The sequence below is a fragment of the Bactrocera neohumeralis genome, chromosome 5 (assembly GCF_024586455.1).
Source record: "Bactrocera neohumeralis isolate Rockhampton chromosome 5, APGP_CSIRO_Bneo_wtdbg2-racon-allhic-juicebox.fasta_v2, whole genome shotgun sequence".
Lineage (NCBI taxonomy): Eukaryota > Metazoa > Arthropoda > Insecta > Diptera > Tephritidae > Bactrocera > Bactrocera neohumeralis.
Genome location: NC_065922.1, coordinates 77,964,985 through 77,984,519, shown reverse-complemented (window position 1 = coordinate 77,984,519; position 19,535 = coordinate 77,964,985). Strand labels below are relative to the sequence as shown.

At 35.1% G+C, this 19,535-nt stretch overlaps 1 protein-coding gene across 6 annotated transcripts in view; it reads right to left on the bottom strand.

Annotated features, from left to right (window-relative positions):
• Positions 1-433: 433 nt before the first annotated feature.
• The window catches only part of LOC126759016 (protein PALS1), a 154,249-nt gene continuing 135,147 nt past the window's right edge, over positions 434-19,535 (bottom strand). For 3 of the 6 annotated variants that reach the window (XM_050473534.1, XM_050473535.1, XM_050473537.1), the window contains 7 exons: positions 7,071-7,278; positions 5,771-7,007; positions 5,511-5,707; positions 5,202-5,234; positions 4,361-4,492; positions 3,994-4,175; positions 434-3,805 (listed from right to left, as the gene is read on the bottom strand). In XM_050473534.1, the coding sequence (XP_050329491.1) occupies positions 3,611-3,805; positions 3,994-4,175; positions 4,361-4,492; positions 5,202-5,234; positions 5,511-5,707; positions 5,771-7,007; positions 7,071-7,278 (2,184 nt within the window). In that variant the 3' untranslated portion in view covers positions 434-3,610. Of the gene's footprint in view, positions 3,806-3,993; positions 4,176-4,360; positions 4,493-5,201; positions 5,235-5,510; positions 5,708-5,770; positions 7,008-7,070; positions 7,279-12,634; positions 13,425-19,535 lie in introns of all 6 variants that reach the window. The other 3 variants (XM_050473533.1, XM_050473536.1, XM_050473539.1) reach the window with 2 other exon arrangements.

Sequence of the window (19,535 nt, the reverse complement as noted above, 5' to 3'; positions counted from 1 at the left end):
ATTACATGATTTATTTATTTATTTAAATGTTAAATAATAATAATAATAATATTTTCACCTTTAATTTACCTTTATCTTTTATCTTTAGTACATTTCTGGGCTTGTTTCTATTGGTTTCTATTTATATTTTTGTTTTACTTTCGACTTGTTTTCTTTACTTGCTAAACTATTAGGTTTTTACTTCTATTTTTGTTTTTCTCTTATTTATTTATTTATTTGTTGTTGTTTTTTACGTACTCATTTCATGTTGGTTTAGTTGAACGCTGTTTCTGCAACATTTAGTATTCGCGCGTGTTTTACGATTTACATAAGAATTTAACATACATACATACATTTTCATATTAGACTATATATTTTGTGTTTTACTTTTAAATACTTTTTTGTTTTGTTTTTATTTTTTATTAAACAGCTCTGCACGCACACACGTCTCTCATTTGAATATTTTTATTAATTTTTTTTTGTTTTTTTATTCATTGGCGGTAATTTTGCTATTTTCGTGGTTGTTATTGTTGTATGCCGCAAAAAAACATTTGTTAATGGAATATACAGAAGCAATTTAGATTTTAAGGAAATTCAAAAAATTAACACAATAAATAAAAATTACATAAAATGTGAAAAATGTAAAAAAAATATAAATCAAAAATCAAAAAAAAAACAATACAAAAAATAAATAAATAAATAAAAATTAAAAATAATAAATAAAAATTAATTAATTAATACAAAAAAATAAAACTTAAAAATCACAAAAAATATAAATAAAAATAAAAAAAAAATTAAATAAATAATAAAAATACAAGTATGTAGATAAAATTTTAGAATTAAAAGCAAAAAATTTAAATGAAAAGAAAAATGAAGAATAAGAAATTATATAAAACAAATATTGAATATGTTAAATAGAGTAACATGTTATATAAATAGTTTACAGTCCCTTGCGGCGTAGCGTTGATTTTTTTTTAATTTTATGAATTTTGTTACAGTGTTACATAACTACTTTGGCGCTACACTCTATTTGTTTATTTGTTATGACTATTTTTTATTTGTTTTTTTTTGCATTTAAATTTCTTTTTTCGCTAAGTGCGGCATTTTAGTTTTGCGTTTCGCGTTTTCTGTTTCGCTTTTCGTTTGTTCTTTCGTATGCTTTGAGGCATGAAGTATGAATTCAATTGCTTTGGCCTAACAACACAATATACAATATAAATTTCAATAGAAAACAATGGTCAATAAACAATTTCAACTATACTCTTACAAACATACATACATACATGTGTATATAACCGTATATGGTTGCATTTAAATTTAGTTTCTTAATTAGCGCTATTCTGCCTAAGCTGCGACTACTTGTTTTTTATGTAATTTTATTTCTTTTTTATTTTTATTTATTATTATTATTATTTTTTACTTTATTTTAATTTTTTTTCAAATTTTTTATTTATTTTTTTATATTTTATTTAATTTTTCAATTTATTTAAATTTTTATTATTATTTGCGTTTCCTACAGGGCCTAAAGCCAGTCGCATGCACTTGGGCTCACTTGGCCAGCCCCTTTTGATTGGCTGTGCCTTAGCGATGTGTGTGCTTAACGGTTATTTGCTCTGCTTTGTTGATTTTTGTTTGAGGTTATGTTGAAATCGGTTGAATCTATGCCGACAGCTGCTCGCTCGCTTTGCATTTTCGCCGCGTTTATTCAGCGCAAGCTTGGCTTCCGGCTTTTGCTGCCGACTTCAAGCTGAATTTATTTGATGTTTGCGTGTGTTGCACGAGAGTGTGGCTTTTGGTTCTTTGCTTTTGTTGTTTAGTATGTGTATTTTGTTTTTGTTATTTTTGTTTTGTTTTTAACTAGCTTAGATGAGTTGCTTACTAAATTGCAATTTCCTTTTAGTTACTAGCAGCACTTTGTGTTTTTGTTGTTGTTGTTATCTTTAGCATTTATGGTACGTGAGTTTAAAGTAAATTCTTTTTTGGGTGAATTCTGCTTTCTACCGTTATCTTTCCTCATTTCACATATGTTCTTTGAGCGCACAAAGCCACTGGCGGCGTCGTTGCTCGTTTGGTCTGCCGCCGCAAGAACTTATTTTATTTCTATTTTGTTTTGCTATTCGATTTGTCCTATTATATTTTTGCATTTAACATTTCTATTATTTATTGTTTTTGTTTTTGTTTTTGTCCTGTTAAGCTTACATTACTAGTTTACAAAATATTTGTCAAAAACAGCTGATCTTGTTCTTTGTTTTTGTTTTTTTTTTCATTTTTCAACTTTTTTCTTATTTTCATTAACTAATTTTTACACATAAGAAACGCTCGAAAAGATAAAGGCAAACAAATATCCAAATATCTAATGTAAAACAAAAACAAAAAATATACATTTTGTAATTAAGGAATTTCTTTGATTTAGTAAATATGTATGTATGTATATGCAGCACATTATATAATACATAAAGTAAATTAAGAATTAAGAATATTTTGTGAAACGTTTTTACTGTCTGCATATGTATATGTATAAGTACAGATAACGGCCAAATCCATAAAAAAAATATAAGAAAAAAAATTTAATGAAAAAAATGCTTCGAAATATGACTTAAAACATTTTCATAAAAATTTAGTTTTCATAACATTTTTTTTTGTTTTTATATATTTTTAGTCACTTTTCAAACAAAGTTTTTAATTATAAATTTAAAAAAAATTTAATAATTAAAAATATATGTTTTACAATTTTCATAATTTTTTTAATTTAATTTTAACATTTTTTTATGAATATTAAAAATTTTTTATACAAATAAATTTTCAAAAACTATTTTTTTTTATTGTTAAAAATACTTTGTTTACAATTTTCATATATATTAATAATTTTAACATTTTTTATGAATCAGGCCGTTAAATGTTAGCTTTTAAAATTATATATTTTGTTTGCATAATTTGTTGCATACTTTTTTATTTAAATTTTAAAATAATTATATTTTTATTACTAAATCAACAAGTTATACATAAAAACGTTCAATTTTTCTGTGTGTGTGTGTAAGTGTATATATATAAATGTTGTATATAGTATACTGTATGTTCAAGTAAATAATTTTAATTGTATTTATATGTAAGTATTGCATTTTCGTTTGGAAATAAAGCTTTCGCATATGCTTTTGCACGCTCCAACCACGAGCACGACGCGAAACCTTTGTTTGTATTTGTAGTGACACGAACACTGTGGTTCAGTATTGGTTAAGTAGCGACTAACAATGTTACATTTTTTCAGAAGAACGTAATTTTGAAGTGAAAACGCACAAAAATGAAAATAAATGCTCATAAGCTCGCTGAAAGCTCGGAAGCTTGGTGAAAGCTCATAAGCTGATTGAAAACTTAGAAGCTTAGTGAATGTTCACAAGCTCAGTAAAAGCTCACAAGCTCATAAGCTGGAAACTGAAGCACTCTCTTACAAATTGAATACAAGCATAATCAACAGTATTTTTGAAACAATTATCTTCAGCACTACACCTATTTTTCTGTGCTCACTTCGTGTTTGCAATTAGTTCTACTTTCCAGTGCATTTTCCTTATAGACAAATTCCCTGTTTTAGCTTCATTTCACGATCCATTTCGCTTGCACTTTATTTCCATTGACTTTATGACTCGTCCCGATTATTATGCACCCAACTGGCCGGCACCCACTGCGGTTCGCGTTCCAACGAATTAATCTCGGCCAACAGCTGTTGATAAGCACGATCTGTGTCGTTGTTTATGATTATCATGTCGAAGAGGTGGCCCCAGCGTGCCTCCATGTCGCGGGCAGTGGCTATAATGTCCTTGAGCTCCTCCTCCTAACGGGTAAAATGGTAGGATTTATTTAAAAAAAAAGGTGAAAATTAAAAAATACACTAAAGTTAGTTGTATCCATAGAATAAACAATCTGAATAAGGCCTTTTGTTCTAGTTTTAATGGGTCCGATATGCTATCCTTCTTCGAAAAGTATGCTCAAAATAAATTTGTACCATTTTGGTTCACTCACCTTGAAGGGTTCGCCGTTTCGTATTTTCTTCTGTCGCAATTTGTCGAGACTCGGCGGCGCCACCAGCACCACGTACGGTTTCAGATCGGAGGCGCGTAGCAGCTTCAAGCTCTGCGGATGCAGATTCAGCACACAAATTTTGCCACTCGCCACCACTGTACGTATGGCCTCCAGCGAGGTGCCTGCAACAAAGAAAGACGGCAGAAAACGTCGATGAAGAAGAGGATATGTGAAAATTTGCAATTTACTTAATTCGTTTAAAAGATAGGATATGAAAGTGTATTTACACGTACACCGAGTGTACAGTTACCTTTCATATACTACATATAGGTACGAGTGTGTACTCATTACATGGTAAATTACTCACCATAGTAAGCCTTCTCGTATTCGCCATGTTCGACGAAGCGGCGCGCCAGTATGTCCGCCTCAAAGGCCTGGCGCGTGATGAAGTGATAATCAACGCCGGGGACTTCACCTTCGCGGCGCGCACGTGACGTATCTGCGGAGTAAAGAAAGCGCAAAGAGAAGAGCCGCACAAGTGCAGCAGGTAAATAAATAAATATGTGTGTATGAGAGCGTGTGTGTGAGTAGCGAAATGAAAGAGCGCAGGAAGCAGGCGAGAAGCTGGAGGGACGCATCAGCTTGTTTGGCACAAAGTACTGGGTGACACACGACAAGAGTCTGTGTGGATGACGGCGCGCTTGCATGCTTGCGTCTGCTTTAAGGATAAGCCAAGGCTGCTGTCAACAGCGCTGCATGGCGATTGAATTGAAGGTGAGTATTTTTCGGCTTTGCCTTTGGCTTTGGCTGCTGCAATTAAGTCGTTAGTGACAGACACCCACACACACACCGAAGCATGTAAATACTGTGCGCACGCGAAGCCGTTGTTAATATGTTCGTCCTTGTGGGTCTATCAGAAGGACTTAAGGCCTGGCAAGCACACCAATCCACAGCCATGAGAGTGTGTGTGTGTATCGTCCGGGAAGTAGAGCGCAAGGAAATTGCCCCTTAATTACTTCTATGCGCAGCTGTTTGTGAGCTTAAGTTGGGACTTTAAAGCTGATGGAATATTTGAGGAGAGAAAAGCGCCAGCTGATGCTCAGCCACAGTGGGACAAAATGCTTAACGACTGACACAAGCTAAAATATAATTATTTTTACAACTAGATGGAAGCATTGCAAGTATTTAAACGATCTTTAGGAATTTACCCTTTTTAAGTTTCTCCTCTAATAAATAGAAAACTAAAGCGAAAATAAAAAAAGGAAAATATTTTTGATAAAAAGGCGAGTGTCTGAAAAAATCTCGCTGTCAAAAATAAAAATAAACGTTAAAAATATAAAATGCTAAAAACTCGACTAAGAAATTATGAAATGAAAGTTGAAGCTAAACAGCACTTCGAATGAAGTCGAATATCGAACCAAAAGCAGATACTACTATTCACAGTGAGACAGCGAAGCTGCCACCGTTTATCCAGCTTACGCCGTACCTTAGTGATAGAGTAGAATTTCGAAACTTACGTGGTACTGCTGCCGAGAAGCGATCCGAATCGGCCATTAACCGCTGCCGCAGCTCGTGACGCCCGATATTCGGTGGCCCGATGAGCACTATAGGCCGTTTGTGTGTGGCACGTGGATAGTATAAGGCGACCTCTTCGTAGGTGAGTATTTCCTCGGGATCCGTTTCGTCCGGCGCGGTTGTGGCGTATAGCGGATAACTGCAAACGAGTAAAGGAGGCTTATAACTTTTGAAAATACCCACACTTCCACAACTAACTCACCCCGCTTCAGAGCTGGCCTTCTTCTTCTTCTTGCGGCCTTTGCGCGCGCACAGCAGTGTCGCACCCTTGCTGCTATCTTTGCCACGACTGCGCGCCAAGCCTGCTTCTTCGGCAATGGCCAACTTCATGGTCTCACGCTGATGCTGGAATGATTGACTAGGTATAAGACCGGCGAGCGTTTGGTCCTCTTCGCCCTCGCGATACGCTTGCCACCAATTGGGATCGTCACGTGAGATCACGTGCAAGACATCGCCTTTCTGAAAGCTAATACCCAGCTCACGACACGGTATATACAAGTCATCCTCAGGATCGTAGTCGAAGTGGGCACGTACATGCAGCACTGCGTTCTCGCGATGGCCACCACCGGGCGGTGGACTACCAGCGGGCACAATTAGGAATGTCAGCGTACCCTGCATGGAGCTAAGCAGCGCACATACTTCGTTGACCGTCTTGCCGCGCAACTCTTGGCCATTCACTTCGAGTATTTCGTCGCCTTCGTGCAGCAGACCTGATTTTTCGGCAGCACCGCCACGCACTATACGTCCAATAACGACCGCCTCACCCTCATTGCGCACCGTCGCGCCGAGTGGCTCAGTAGACTTCTCAATCTGAATGATGCGTATGTTATCATTCTGGTCATTCAGTGTGCCAAAGCAGGCGCTTAGTGGTGGAGAGTCGGCTCGCATTGGCTGCTTCATAAAGCCACCATGTGGCGGCGGTACTGGCGGCGCCGTCATATTTTGAGGCAGTGGCATAGCGCTACGTTGCGCCAGCGGTGGCGGTACCACTGGCGGTGGCACTGCTGTGCCGCGTACCGCTGCGCTCTTGGGTAGTGGTACTGGCGCGCTTGTTGACGTTTGCTGTGGACTGCTAGAACCACTAAGTATGGGTGATGGCGTGGCGTCGGTGAGCGTAGCAACGCGATCATGCGCCAGCAACAGACCCTCCATTTCGTGACTCGTCAACAGATTGCCCAGCTCGATAGCCGCGGCCGAGTTCGATTGTGTTAGCAGTTCCACAATATCTTTTTGCAACGAAGTGGCGTTCACGCTTACTGGATTTGCGACACGCGGACGCCGGCGTTGCAAGACGGCTGCACGCGCAGCAAGCGCATGTGCCACACCAGCGCTGCTCAACACATTGTGGGCAGTCGACACCCGACTCGCCATTGTGGACATACCATTTTTGGTGAGTTGATTCTGTAGGCGTGTTAGCGCCGCGATCAGTTCGCCATAACCTGCAGCGAAGAAGAGAAAAGCGTTTTAGCGCTTTTATAAAATAATAGTGCACTAGTACTCACCATTAATTTTCTCGGCTTCCTCATCGTCCAGGTACGCCTCGTTCTCCACGCCCGTAACGCGTTCCGCAGAGGCCGGCTGCTGCTGCTGTGCCACCGCCTTGTTGTCCTGTAGCGCCTTAAGCTTGCGCGACCCACGTAAGCTGTTACGTAGAAACTCATTCTGCTGCGCAATGCGTTCTTCCTCCTCGCGGCGTCGACGCAGTTGCTCCTGAAAGACGGAAAATATAATGTTGGTCAGTTGCAATGCTTGCAAGTTGTTTGTAGCTCTAAAGCTGCGTTGAAAAACAATTAGCGCGGTCGAAAGAAATATAGGCAGGTAATAAAGTCTCGACTCCGCGGACAGCTGCGCCATTATTGCGCCGAAAAAAAACATTATCTTTAGTACATATCTATGTGAAACCGGTATTCGGAACGAAAAAGCGCAATTGCAACCGTACAAATGAAAGCAGTTGCACTCTTTCCATGCGCTTTTCTCTTTCAGACCCAAGTAATTCAGCCTACCGGCAAACGAGGCACTTAATGCGGGCATGTCCTCAACGCATTTGTGCCACTTAATCTTCGCCAGCAAAACAATTCGCTTAATTTAATTAGCGCGCTAATGGGGTGAATGGGCCAGTAGGTCGGTGGCTCAGCAAACCGGTGAAGATGAAGTGGGCGGCAAATGAAGTCAACCCATACACGGAAGCGTAGCAACAGTGGCCCTTGTAGCAGAACTCGGGGCGCCCTCATCGGATATGTGTTCGCCTATATATTAACTTGCCACATTTAGTGGCAACACTTGAGCGGCTGCTGAAAGACACAAACAATGCAAACAAATAGCAGAACGCAGCTGCTTAGTGTTCAGTTAAGGAGACACTCAAAAGCAGACAGCATGAAGCGTAAAATAAAGTAAAGAACTGTTAGTAAATAAGTGGAGAGCAGAGCAAGGCTTTCATGAGAAGAAATAAAACTGAAATACGTTGCCATTTGTCGCTTTGGACAAATTACAGAATCAGTTAATAAAATTTTAAAGATAGCGCTTGCACATAAGTAATATATTGCATAAACTTGTTGAAAATTTCAAGTAATTTTCTCGCATTAACGAAATGGCTCTATGAGCAGCCAGAGATGCTGAATAAAAAGTGGAATACAACAGTAGAAGCGCTGGCTTCGGCCTGCCTGATAATCTCTGGACTAGACAAGCATTTCAAAGCGAGGCATAGTCTGACGTACCTGAACATATCCTCCTACTCGTCTAAGAATGCAATTCGCATGCCACTGCGCGCACACATACAACCAACCATCCTCTTTACATCACATGAGCACCTTCTCGCCCCGCACCCAAAGCCAATTGAAAGTGGCACGAAAGTATTTGTATTGAAATGAAAGTGTGCAGTGAAATGTACACGCAATTCACAAGTGCACCATGCAACAGACAAGAGACAAAGCGCTACAGATGTGCAGAGAAAATATGACAAGCAGAGCTTGAGCGAGTACATTGTTTGTAGTTGCGCCGCATTGGAAGCCTGTCAAGTGTGATTACGGGCAATCCATCAGCGTGCGGAGGCGGAAGCCCACCTACAAAGGGCAAAGTGCCAAGAAGGTGCTTAGGGAGAGGCACTGTGGATGGGTGTGGAGTGCTGCTGGCGATGTGTGTGTGTGGCAATTGTGGCAAAAACAAACAATGCAAATGTGTGTGGCAGGTACAAATGCAACAAGCGTTATGTAAATAACGGCAAAACAAGCAGGCCAAGAAGTGTGAAAAAGGCGAAAACAACAAAATGTTGCGCCATTCAAGGATTTGCCTTAGCACTTTTGCAGCAGTCGCACAATGGTGCCAGCGATTTGCATGCCGCACGCAGCGCCGCCTTTTATTTACTTAGCGCTTTTGCTTGATAAACAAGCGCGCTGTGCAGCAGCAATTGGAACAGAAAATCGCATGCAGCAAAGCGCCGTTTTATTAACGTGTTTATTTATTTTTTGCAATTTTGCCAATTTTTTGTACATTTCTTCTCATTTTTGCATTTTTTGGTGGTCTTCGCTTACAAAGCAAAGCGGGTAAATATGATTTACAACCGAAGAATGCAGACCAAATCCGCACTGCGAAACAACTGCTTGCACAACAATAACAAAGGCAACTGTGTAATTTCGCAACAATGAGATTTTCCTAAAAATCAATTGGCTGGAAGCGCGCAGCGACCAAGCGAAGCCCAAGCGCCCTAAAATCGCAAAATAAATTTTCCTTCAAGACATCAAATATTTGCATTTTTCCAACTCATACAAAATAAATATGACAACAAGCCACGCACAACAATAATGCGACTGCTTTATTGCCGCTTTTTATGCGCACATAATTCAGCGGAAATCCCTAAGACGACGGGCTATGTATGAACCCGATGGCCGGTAATGGCGGCCATAAAAAGACGCGTTCACAATGCCAAGCACGCATAATGCACAGCAGGTGATTGCAACAACATTTGATTTAGGCCTTGCAATAAATTAGTAGGAAACTATTTTATGAATTTATTTTTATCGGCTGAAGATGCTAATGCGGTTTATATTTGAGACATGGATTTATTTAGGGAAAAGCTTTCACATTGAATATTTATTAGAATCAGCACATATTTATGGCAGTCATGTAATTAAATAAATCATTTTCTGTTTGTTGTAAATGATTTAATACTTTAACTTTTGCATGAGCTTTCACTTTTCGAAAATAAACTTTCACACAATTTTCAAAATACGAAAAACGTGTTTTCTCGATTAAAGTGAAGGTAAATTTACTAACCAGTATTATTGTGACTAAATAAGCTTTCACAGGGAGCTTTCATATTTTGAAAAGCTTCCATATTGAATATTTATTAGAATCAACCCATATATTTGGCTGCCATGTAATTAAATAAATTATTTTCTGTTTGTTTTAATTGAGAACATTAAGTATTAAATTTTTGCATGAGCTTTCGCTTTTCGAAAATAAGCTTTCACAGAATTTTCAAAACTTTGAATAATGTGTTTTCTCGATTAAAGTGAAGGTAAATTTACTAACCAGTATTATTGGTACTAAATAAGCTTTCACAGTGAGCTTTCATACAGTTATATAGCCTAAGTGGTTCCAAAAGTATTTTTCTATAACTAGCGCTTTTTGGTGGCTTGAGCTTTCGAAAACATTTCTAAAAGCTATCGAAAGCATTTCTAAAAGCTTTCACTTGCATGTAATTAAGCTTTCGTAACCCCAAAAGTGTTTGAATCTGCTACAATTTAAGACAGAAATAGTATCTTAAATATTCCACAGCAAGTTTTTGTATGAAAATACACACTAACAGCAAATAAAATTCGCTTTACACTTTTTTAGTAAAGTTTCACACAAAAAACGAACTAAAGCATTTCAGAAAGGTGTGTAGTGTTACAATGAAGAATTCATGAGCGAGAGTCACAACAAAACTACTTAGGCGTATTAATGTATTTACAAGCCATGCTCGAAAACGGAAGAGTTGCCAAACAGAATATTAAAAATCTGTGTATGTAAACATATGTCGGTAGTCACACACCTTTGATGTGTGTGTCTGTGTAGCTTTGCTAGCGCAGCTTAGCGCACTTGAAATCTGCCAACTGCTGACGGTGCTCAAAGCTGTTCTTCACATTTCAAATAAATTGCTGAATTCGTGGAATTAAGCTTCTTTTAAGGTGTAACAGCAACGACCGGAGGCTGAACGCAAAACGGGTGACGGCAGGCATTTTCGAGAGCTTGGAGACTGCTTGTTGTTGACGCATGAATTTCAAATAGCGCCCACAATACGCGAAGAAATGAAAAATATCGGTGTAATTGACAGAGAGGCGAGGCTTAAACATTTTTAAAATTATGAATTGCAAATTTATGACTCAGTCACAAGAGTTGCTGGGAAAGTGACGTTAAGCCTACATGATTTCTTAGACGCATAGTTTTCGTTTAAATATTTTCCATAAAAAAGATATAAAATAAATAAAAAGTGCTAAGAAATGGCTGTAAACGATTTATCATTCCATAGTCTGCCACAAAAGCTTTCGTTTGGACTAAAAGCCGCTACAAATGTTAACCGTTTCACCGCTTTCAGCCGCCCAAATAAAGCCCAATAAATAAACATGCCGGTTGGTATGAGTCAAGTATGTGGGTTACGAACTTATTAGGCGGCGGAGGCATGCCTCAAATAAAGCGCCAAATTGGGCCTAGACAGCAGTTGAGTACGTGCTTTGGGTTTGGCACAAATTAGCTAAATAAAATAGCAATTAAAGGGTTAAAGATTGGTCAAGCGACTCAATTCTAAAATGTGCACAGAAAGCTTGTGAACATTTTGCTTTTTTTGAAAATAATTTAGAACTTGACATAAAATGCTTCACATGACTGCAAACTTATATAAGAGAATTCTAACTGCCTTGTCTTGTTTTCCTGTGTTTTGTATGTTTTTTTCTCAACGCTTCCTCAGTTTAATGTTTTCTTAATTCACATAATTAAATCAACAGAACTGTCCGAGCAGCTTTGCTATAAAAATCTGATTCCACAGCTCGGCGGCTCGGCGACAACACGACCAAATATTGATACTAATCTGCGCAAAATAATAACAAACAACAAACAAGACAGGCGAATAATAATTTGAGGGGGGAGCGGCGGCGCGCGGCTGTGTGTTAGCGAGCAGGTTGCGGGCGGTAAAGCCAGCAGAAATGCGCTGCGCTGCTCGTAACGATGACATCAGTGCTTGGAGTGGAGCGCTTTGATTGCTTTCGTGGACGCAGGTATGTATGTGTGTGTTGGAGTTGATTGCCTACTCTTATGTGTACGTGTGTATGTGCGCTTGAGCGTAGTTATTTACATTTCATAAATATTTCTTAGTTTTTGTTGTGTTATCGCTCGCTGGGCATATCTACACACACACATAAATCTTTTTTACATACATACATATAAGCTTCAGTTAACTGATCACTTTGTTTATATTTATACCAGTTTATGGCCATAATTAATTCACTGCTGGCGTATTAAGCAGTAATTATTAATAAATTTGTGTAAAATTGTTTATTTTTTTTTTAGAATTTGGAAAAAAAAATATTTTTCGAAAAAAAATTATTAAAAAAAAAACTGTCATGCAAAATGTAAACTAATGATTTAGATCTTTTTTAATCTTGTACACTATTAGGAACATTCTAAAGTAATTAGGTCCACTATTTTTTTAAATAAAATTCGAAAATCAATGGAAATAAGTTTAAAAAACACAGTTTAAAGTTTAAGTTTAAATAATAAAATATTGGGTAGTCGAAAAAGTATTTTCGTATTTTGTCAATAGGTGTGATAAGTTGAAGTTTGCTTAGAAATACCAAAAGACTTTTTTGACTACCCAATATTACACTTAGAATAATAAATTATTTATATAAAAAATATGACAAAAATATTAAAAAATAACTTTTTTCAGATAAGTTCGACTAAATGAGGAAACCGTTTGCAATTTTTTAGATTTACGTAAAAAAATTTATTTATTTTTATTTTTCTTTTAAACTCTAATTTGCTTTACCACCCTACTGTTTTTACGCATTTTTGTTTTTAATTTTAAGTCACTTGCCTGCTGCTGACGCAACCGATTCGACATGTTCACTTGGCCATCGCGTTGCAACAACAATGAGCTGCTGCGTTGTGGCAATTGTTGCTGTTGCTGCTGCTGTTGCGCTGACTCCTTCACCGTTTGCGGTGAATGCCAGTGTAATGGTGGTTGTTTTTGTTGTTGCTGTGGCACATTATTGTTATCACATATTTGGTTGGCATTTGGTATGAATGTTGTTGTGGTTATTTTGGGTGGCGGTGCTGGCGCGGCTGCTGCAGCAGCGCCACTGATATCACAAAAACTGCTTGTATTGCTTAGACTTCTACCGTTGCTAGCGCTATGGCAGCTAGAAATGTTATTATTGCTATTTATGTTGTTGCTGTTATTATTGTTGCTATTGGCACTGAGTTTGTTGTTATTATTGTTGTTTATATTAAAACTGCTGTTATTATTGCCGGCGTTGCTGCTGCTGTTATTGTTGTTGTTGTTATGCATGCCATTCGCATATTTGTTGCTGGCAGCTGCCGGACTGTTGCCAACGCTGCTGCTCGTTGTGATTATCGTCGGTATTGTTGCTGCTGTAATCGAACGCACAACATTCGGTGGCGCAGGCGGTGCCACCAGTCCATTGTTGTCGAGCGTGATGCTCAATGTGGACACAACCATTTCGTTAGTTTGCGATTTTTCTCACTTTTCACGATTTTGGGTTTGTTATAATTGTATTATTATTTTTCAATTTAAGTATTTAATTAACCATTAACCGTAATAATTATAGTCATTGTTCTTTTTTTGGTGCTTTCAATGCTTCTGACTTAATGGTGGAAAAAATAATTTTTAGAGCTGTTGAGTAAACAACCTTGGTTGAAAATATTTTTTTTGTTAAACTTTATATTTTAAGGTATAATTTTTTATTGCCATAACTATCAGTTGTTATTTTTGCAATTTTTTCCGCTAATCTATTATATGTATGTATACCCCCCACTCCACAAAATTTTTCACTCAAATCACTTCCAAAAATTATTTTATTATTTAATTTCAATTTTGTTAAAATTTATACATTTTCTTATATTTTTTTATTTTATTTTTATTATGAATCTTTTTTTTATTACTAGATATATCTTTTTACTTTAATATATATGTTCTTTATTCGCCAGATTCGAGTTTCTCTAACCAAATTGTACAGCTCGGTTAGATTGCCCTTTCTTACTCTCTCAAAGAGTATTTATGTAGACGCGCCAATCAGCAGCGATATAACTGGGGAACCTTACATGTATACACACCCCCTACAAACTCGATTTGCGCAACGCCTCCTTGAACCACTCACATTCACTTGCAGAAAGACAATTAGTCAATCCGCACAAAGCTTAAGCAGTCTTAAATCGGCGTGTTTAACTCGTTAAATATAATTACAAAAAATGCAATGAAAAAGTGCCATTCAGCAGACGAGTAGAAAACAATAAGCAAATCACACAAATCACACTGCAGTGAGGCAAATGAGCGAAGTGGGGGCGTAAGGTGGCAACCCACATGCCAGCAGACAACAAAAATATTTCAAAAATCATAAATAAAAAAGCATCGGCGCGAAATCACAAATTTTGCGATGATTTGAAGCGGCCGATCACCTCTACTTCGGCAGCCGAACAAAAGGGTTTTGACAGTGACAGATATGTAGTTTAAGTCAACTGTGACAGCCTGTCAAAGCTAGTGAAGTGTCAACTGCGATGGAAAGTTGTGAAATAAGCAGTGAACTAAATTGCTTAAGTTTGAAAACTTTTTAGAAAAATCAGGAATTAGACATGGGAAACGATATTTGAAAATTGTATGCGCCTAAAATTAAGAAAAACTAAAAATATTTAATTATGAAAAATTATTGAAATAATAATTAAAATAATGATAACATTAAGTATGATCCATTTAAGTTTAAGTTCAATTTATTTTTAAAACCTAATCAACATTATCATTTTCGGTTCTAGCAACCCAAAATTAGCAAGAAAGGGCCTCACAATCGCAAAATTAGGGTTAGGCGATTTAGCCCGTCTGTCTGAATCAGTCTCTCAGTTTTTGAGATATCGGTCTGAAATTTTGGACACGTTGTTTCTCTCCAAGAAGCTGCTCATTTGTCGAAACCGCTAATATCGGAAAAATTATATAGCATATAGTATAGTTCTTCTAAGGAAAACTTCTTCGTTTAACGAGGTATGTTCACGGAATTCGACATAACTTATTAAATAAATAATATAACTTATTAATTAGGCATTAAATAAGGTATTGGGTAGTCGAAAAAGTCTTTTCGTATTTTACTAATTATTCTTGTTGCCAAGCCTTGAATGTTTTTTCCAAAACAACCAACATAAGTTTTGTAGTCATCTAAAATTTTATTGGCAAAAGATAAAAATTTATTATCAGCCATGAATGTATGTATGTATGCAAATGCATGAAGCTATGCAGCAAAGTTATAAATCAGTGATCATCGCAGCAATGTTCGTGTTGTACATCTACACACATATATGTAAATGAATGTTTATACTTATATGTAAATTGTTTTTGGTACAAATATGTAAATATGTACGTTTGTATGTAAGTTTGTCTCGTCAAGTTGTGCAATTGTTGAAACAGTTCTGTTGTTGTCACTGCAATTTTTCGCAAGTACGTGACGAACACCAAAAATATTTTTCGTTAGCACATTTTGTGAAAATACTTTTTCAATTTTATTTAAAAATAAAAATTGTTTATTTTGACAGTTTTTATTAACAAAAATTCGTGTTTGGCACTGATTTGGTTGATTTAGTTTGCCGGACGTGTGTTTTGATAGACAGACAAACCAGACGTATGCAAAAGCAACAGTTAATGCACACACAGATAAAACACAAATTTACATAAATATGTACGCATACATATGCACATCGTAGCATATACAAAACACAGGTAGAGGCATGCATGCCCTGTAGGAAATTGATTGCGTCTATCAAATAAGCAATTTTGCGTGGCTTTTAGCCTCGCCTACAACAACAAGCATACGCAAATGCACTTCACACCTGTGTTTGTATGTATGCAAGTGCGCAGAAGGAAACAAGCTGAAATATGACTCACGGGAATTTTGCTTGATTTTTTGTACAAATGAATTTTATTTTTGTTTATCTGGCTTTCCTGTTGCTTTATTTTTAATTTTTTTTTTCTTTTTATTTATTTTATTTTTTTTGGTTTTTAGCTAAGCCAGTCGGCTACGTTTGCCCACATACAAACGCATGGCATAAAAAAGGCAATAAAATTTAATTGTATGCATTTCAAGAAAAACAATACGCCACTTTGCGCATATATCCATGCAAAAAGCATGCGCTGCTAGCGTAAATAATAGTGCCACAGCCAAATGCGTAATCGCGGAGAACGTGCGCGGATTGTTAAGCACTTGGCGGGCGCATTCGATAGCTGCTTATTAAAACAAATTACCTTACTTCTCGTTCATATAGGAAATCATACATATGCGTTTTTTGGATTTGTTGCGTAAAAATATTATTAAAAAAATTTAAAAAAAAATTTAAAAAATTAAAAAAACAAAAAAAAGTTTTTAAAAAATATAAAAATTATTACTGTATACAGAAATATAAAAAATTTTTAAAATGTTCAAAAAAGACTTTATAAAACAATTTATTAAAAATACATATATTACAAAAAAAATAAAAAAGTATAAAAAAATACTTCCATAAAAAAAAATAACTACAATAAAATTTTGTTACTGTATATATGTATATGTATTTTTCGGATTATAAAAAAAAAGTATTAAAAAAAATAAATTGAAACAAAATTTCATAAAACTATAATTATTATAAAATTTGAAAAAAATTGCTAAAACTCCCGTGACTTTTATTTGTATCACAGTACATGCTATATATCTCTTTTAACAAAGTGCTGTTGCGTAAAAAGAAATAAAAAAAAATATGTCAAAAAAAATTTATGAAAAAATATAAAAAATATAAAAAAATATAAAAAACATTATTATAAAAAATATAAAAAAATATAAAAAACATTATTATAAAAAACTGTATAAAAAAATTTAAAAATTAATTATTTAAAAATATAAAAACAAAATTATACAAGAGTGTATAAAAAAAACAATCTTTAAAAAAATTATTAAAAAAGAAAATATAAAAAAATATAAGAAACAAAATTATAAAAGGGTATATTCAAAAATAACAAAAAATTATTAGAAAAGAAATTAGAAAAAAAATTTAAAAATAACCAAAACAAGAAAATTATAAAAAAATATAAGAAAAATTTAAAAAAAAAATGTAAAAAATTTATAAAAGAGTGTTTAAAAAATATTAAAAAAAAAATATTAAAAAAAAGTACATATTTATAAAAAAATTATTAAAAAAATTATTTTTATAAAGTTTCAGAAAAAAATTGCTAAAAATGGCATGACTTTTATTTTTAGATAGATCCTTTACCTATCTGTATTACTGTAATTTTAATTTAAAAAAATTCAAATCTTTTTTTTAAGCTTTAAACATTATTAGGCATTTTTCATGCATATGTGACAACAAATGCATGTATGTAAATATGTTTCTTAATAAATAAAGCCACCTAATCATGCAAATTCGAAAGCACTTTTTGTTAATGGCCATACATTGCTTGCCGTTAAGTTCGAGCATTTTATGCTCACATTGCAACAACTGTTCACATGTATGCCCACACACACACAAACAAACGCACAAAAGTTTGTAGTTCACTTTTCTAATGTCAACTTTTACATTTTTACTACCTTTTACTCATTTCAATGTGTTTGTTTGTGTTGTATGCAGTTTTGCTGTAGTCGACTTAATTTTTATTGCCAAATAATTTCGAAAAATTTCACGCCAGTGAAAAATTTCACGCTGGCAAACGTGTTTTACTACATGCATACAAACATGCACACATACATATGTACATATATATGTATATTCATATATATGGATGCGCATTAAAGTGAATGTTATTGCTTTTTTACTATTTAATGGCAAGTAAATAGTTTTTTATTTTTATTTTGTTTAAGTAAAAATATGTCTACATGCATACATGTACATATGTACATATGCTCATATATGTACTGTCTGTAAATTAATTTGAATGTGAGTTGAAAAAAATATATTATTTACATGTAAAAATTAACATATGTACATCCACAGTTGATAGCGGCAGGTGTGTGTGTGTTTGTATGTAAGCTTAAAATTTTCTATTTTTAAAATCCAGTTTTTCGTTTTAATTAAAAGTGCAAATGAGCGAACTTCAAACTACAAACATCGCTACCTGCTTCTCATCCAAACAAAAAATAAATGCAAATGCACACACATACATTTTTAGTCATATTTTGAACAAACATGAGTGCAGTAAGCAACTAGGAATGCTGATAGGAAAACAATAGTGAAGGAAAAATTATTATCCAAACTTCATACTTCGCCAATGAGCCTAAAAAACTTTATTTAAAGCTGTATAGCGCCATAAAATAATAGAAAATTGTTGAAGACTTCAACAGAAAAAAGTTCGAAATTAAATAAAAGGTCTTAAAGTGTAAGCCCAACAGTCCAGTACTTTTCGGCCTTCAGAAAAATATAAATTTTGAAATTTTCTATTGCTTTTGTTGTTGTACCGGTATAAAAATTTCCCAAATAGTCGGACCGGCCAATGTGCATGGATAATCAAGATCTCCGCTTAATATAGCGTCCATTTAATAGAGCCTTCACTGTATTTTTATTTATGAATTGTTTTTACTATCCTATCTTCTAAGTTGGTTCGAACTGGACACAGTATGCTAATTTTGATAAAATTGGTTCAGAAGTTTAGGAGTCCATCGTGGACAAACAACGTGACACGTATTTTTTATAAATCAAGACAAAATTGCTTATACCATCCTTATACCTTCTGGGACATAGTTCCAAAGTCAAAGTTTAAATGAGATAAAACTCTCGTTTATCTTCGGTATTGAGACATTTAGAGCCAACCACTCTGGTTTATCCCCGGTTTTTTAATGACCAAACTTAATCAACCAAATTATGCATTTCCACTGGTGTCTTTAGTCTTTAAAAATGCAAATTGAGAGTACTCAAACGCAGTGCTTTTGGCACTCACTTTTAGTCTCTTGGTATGTCATGTCATTAAAACCGAACAACAGTGTTCCAACAGAGTTTTTAACTTAAATTCGACATTTTTAAGATATTTTTAATAATAAATATCCAGCTTTGTAAAATCTTTATATATAAAAATTACGTGTCACGTTGTTTGTCCGCGATGGACTCTTTAGCTACTGAACCGATTTAATAAAATTTAGCACACCACGACCAGATCGAACCAACTTAGAAGATAGGATAGTAAAAGCAATTCAAAAATAAAAATACAGTGAAACCCCTATTAAATGGACGCTCTATTAAGCGAACAACTCTATTAACTGGCCAGAAAGTCTGGTAACCAGACGTTGAGAAAGCAGCCTTAAATTCGTTATTTTTTCGAATGAAATTGATTGGTTTGAACGTATTCAAAATTAAACCTCAAGTACTATTCTTTGGATTCTTATACCGACAAAAACGTTTTCGCCTTTATTCGTAAATAAAATTGTCACTGTATTGAATAGTTTATTATACAAATAATAGTATAAAATGTATAATATAACCACAGCAACGCGTGGCCGGATCCACTAGTAATGTAATAAAAATAGCATTAAAAATGAGGAATAGAAACGTGTGGGTCAGTATGTTCCGGCGCCGTTTCAAACGGGTTAACTTATATTATTTCAACTTTACTGTTTTTACTCAAAAAATTATTCTTCGCATTCTAACCAGTTCTTCTACACATAGTCAGCACACAAAAAGTCAAAATTTCCATTTCTACATTTGTCATAAATTACGTTTTAATAGATTTTCACTTTTTCCATAATCTCTCGCCTCGTCTGCAT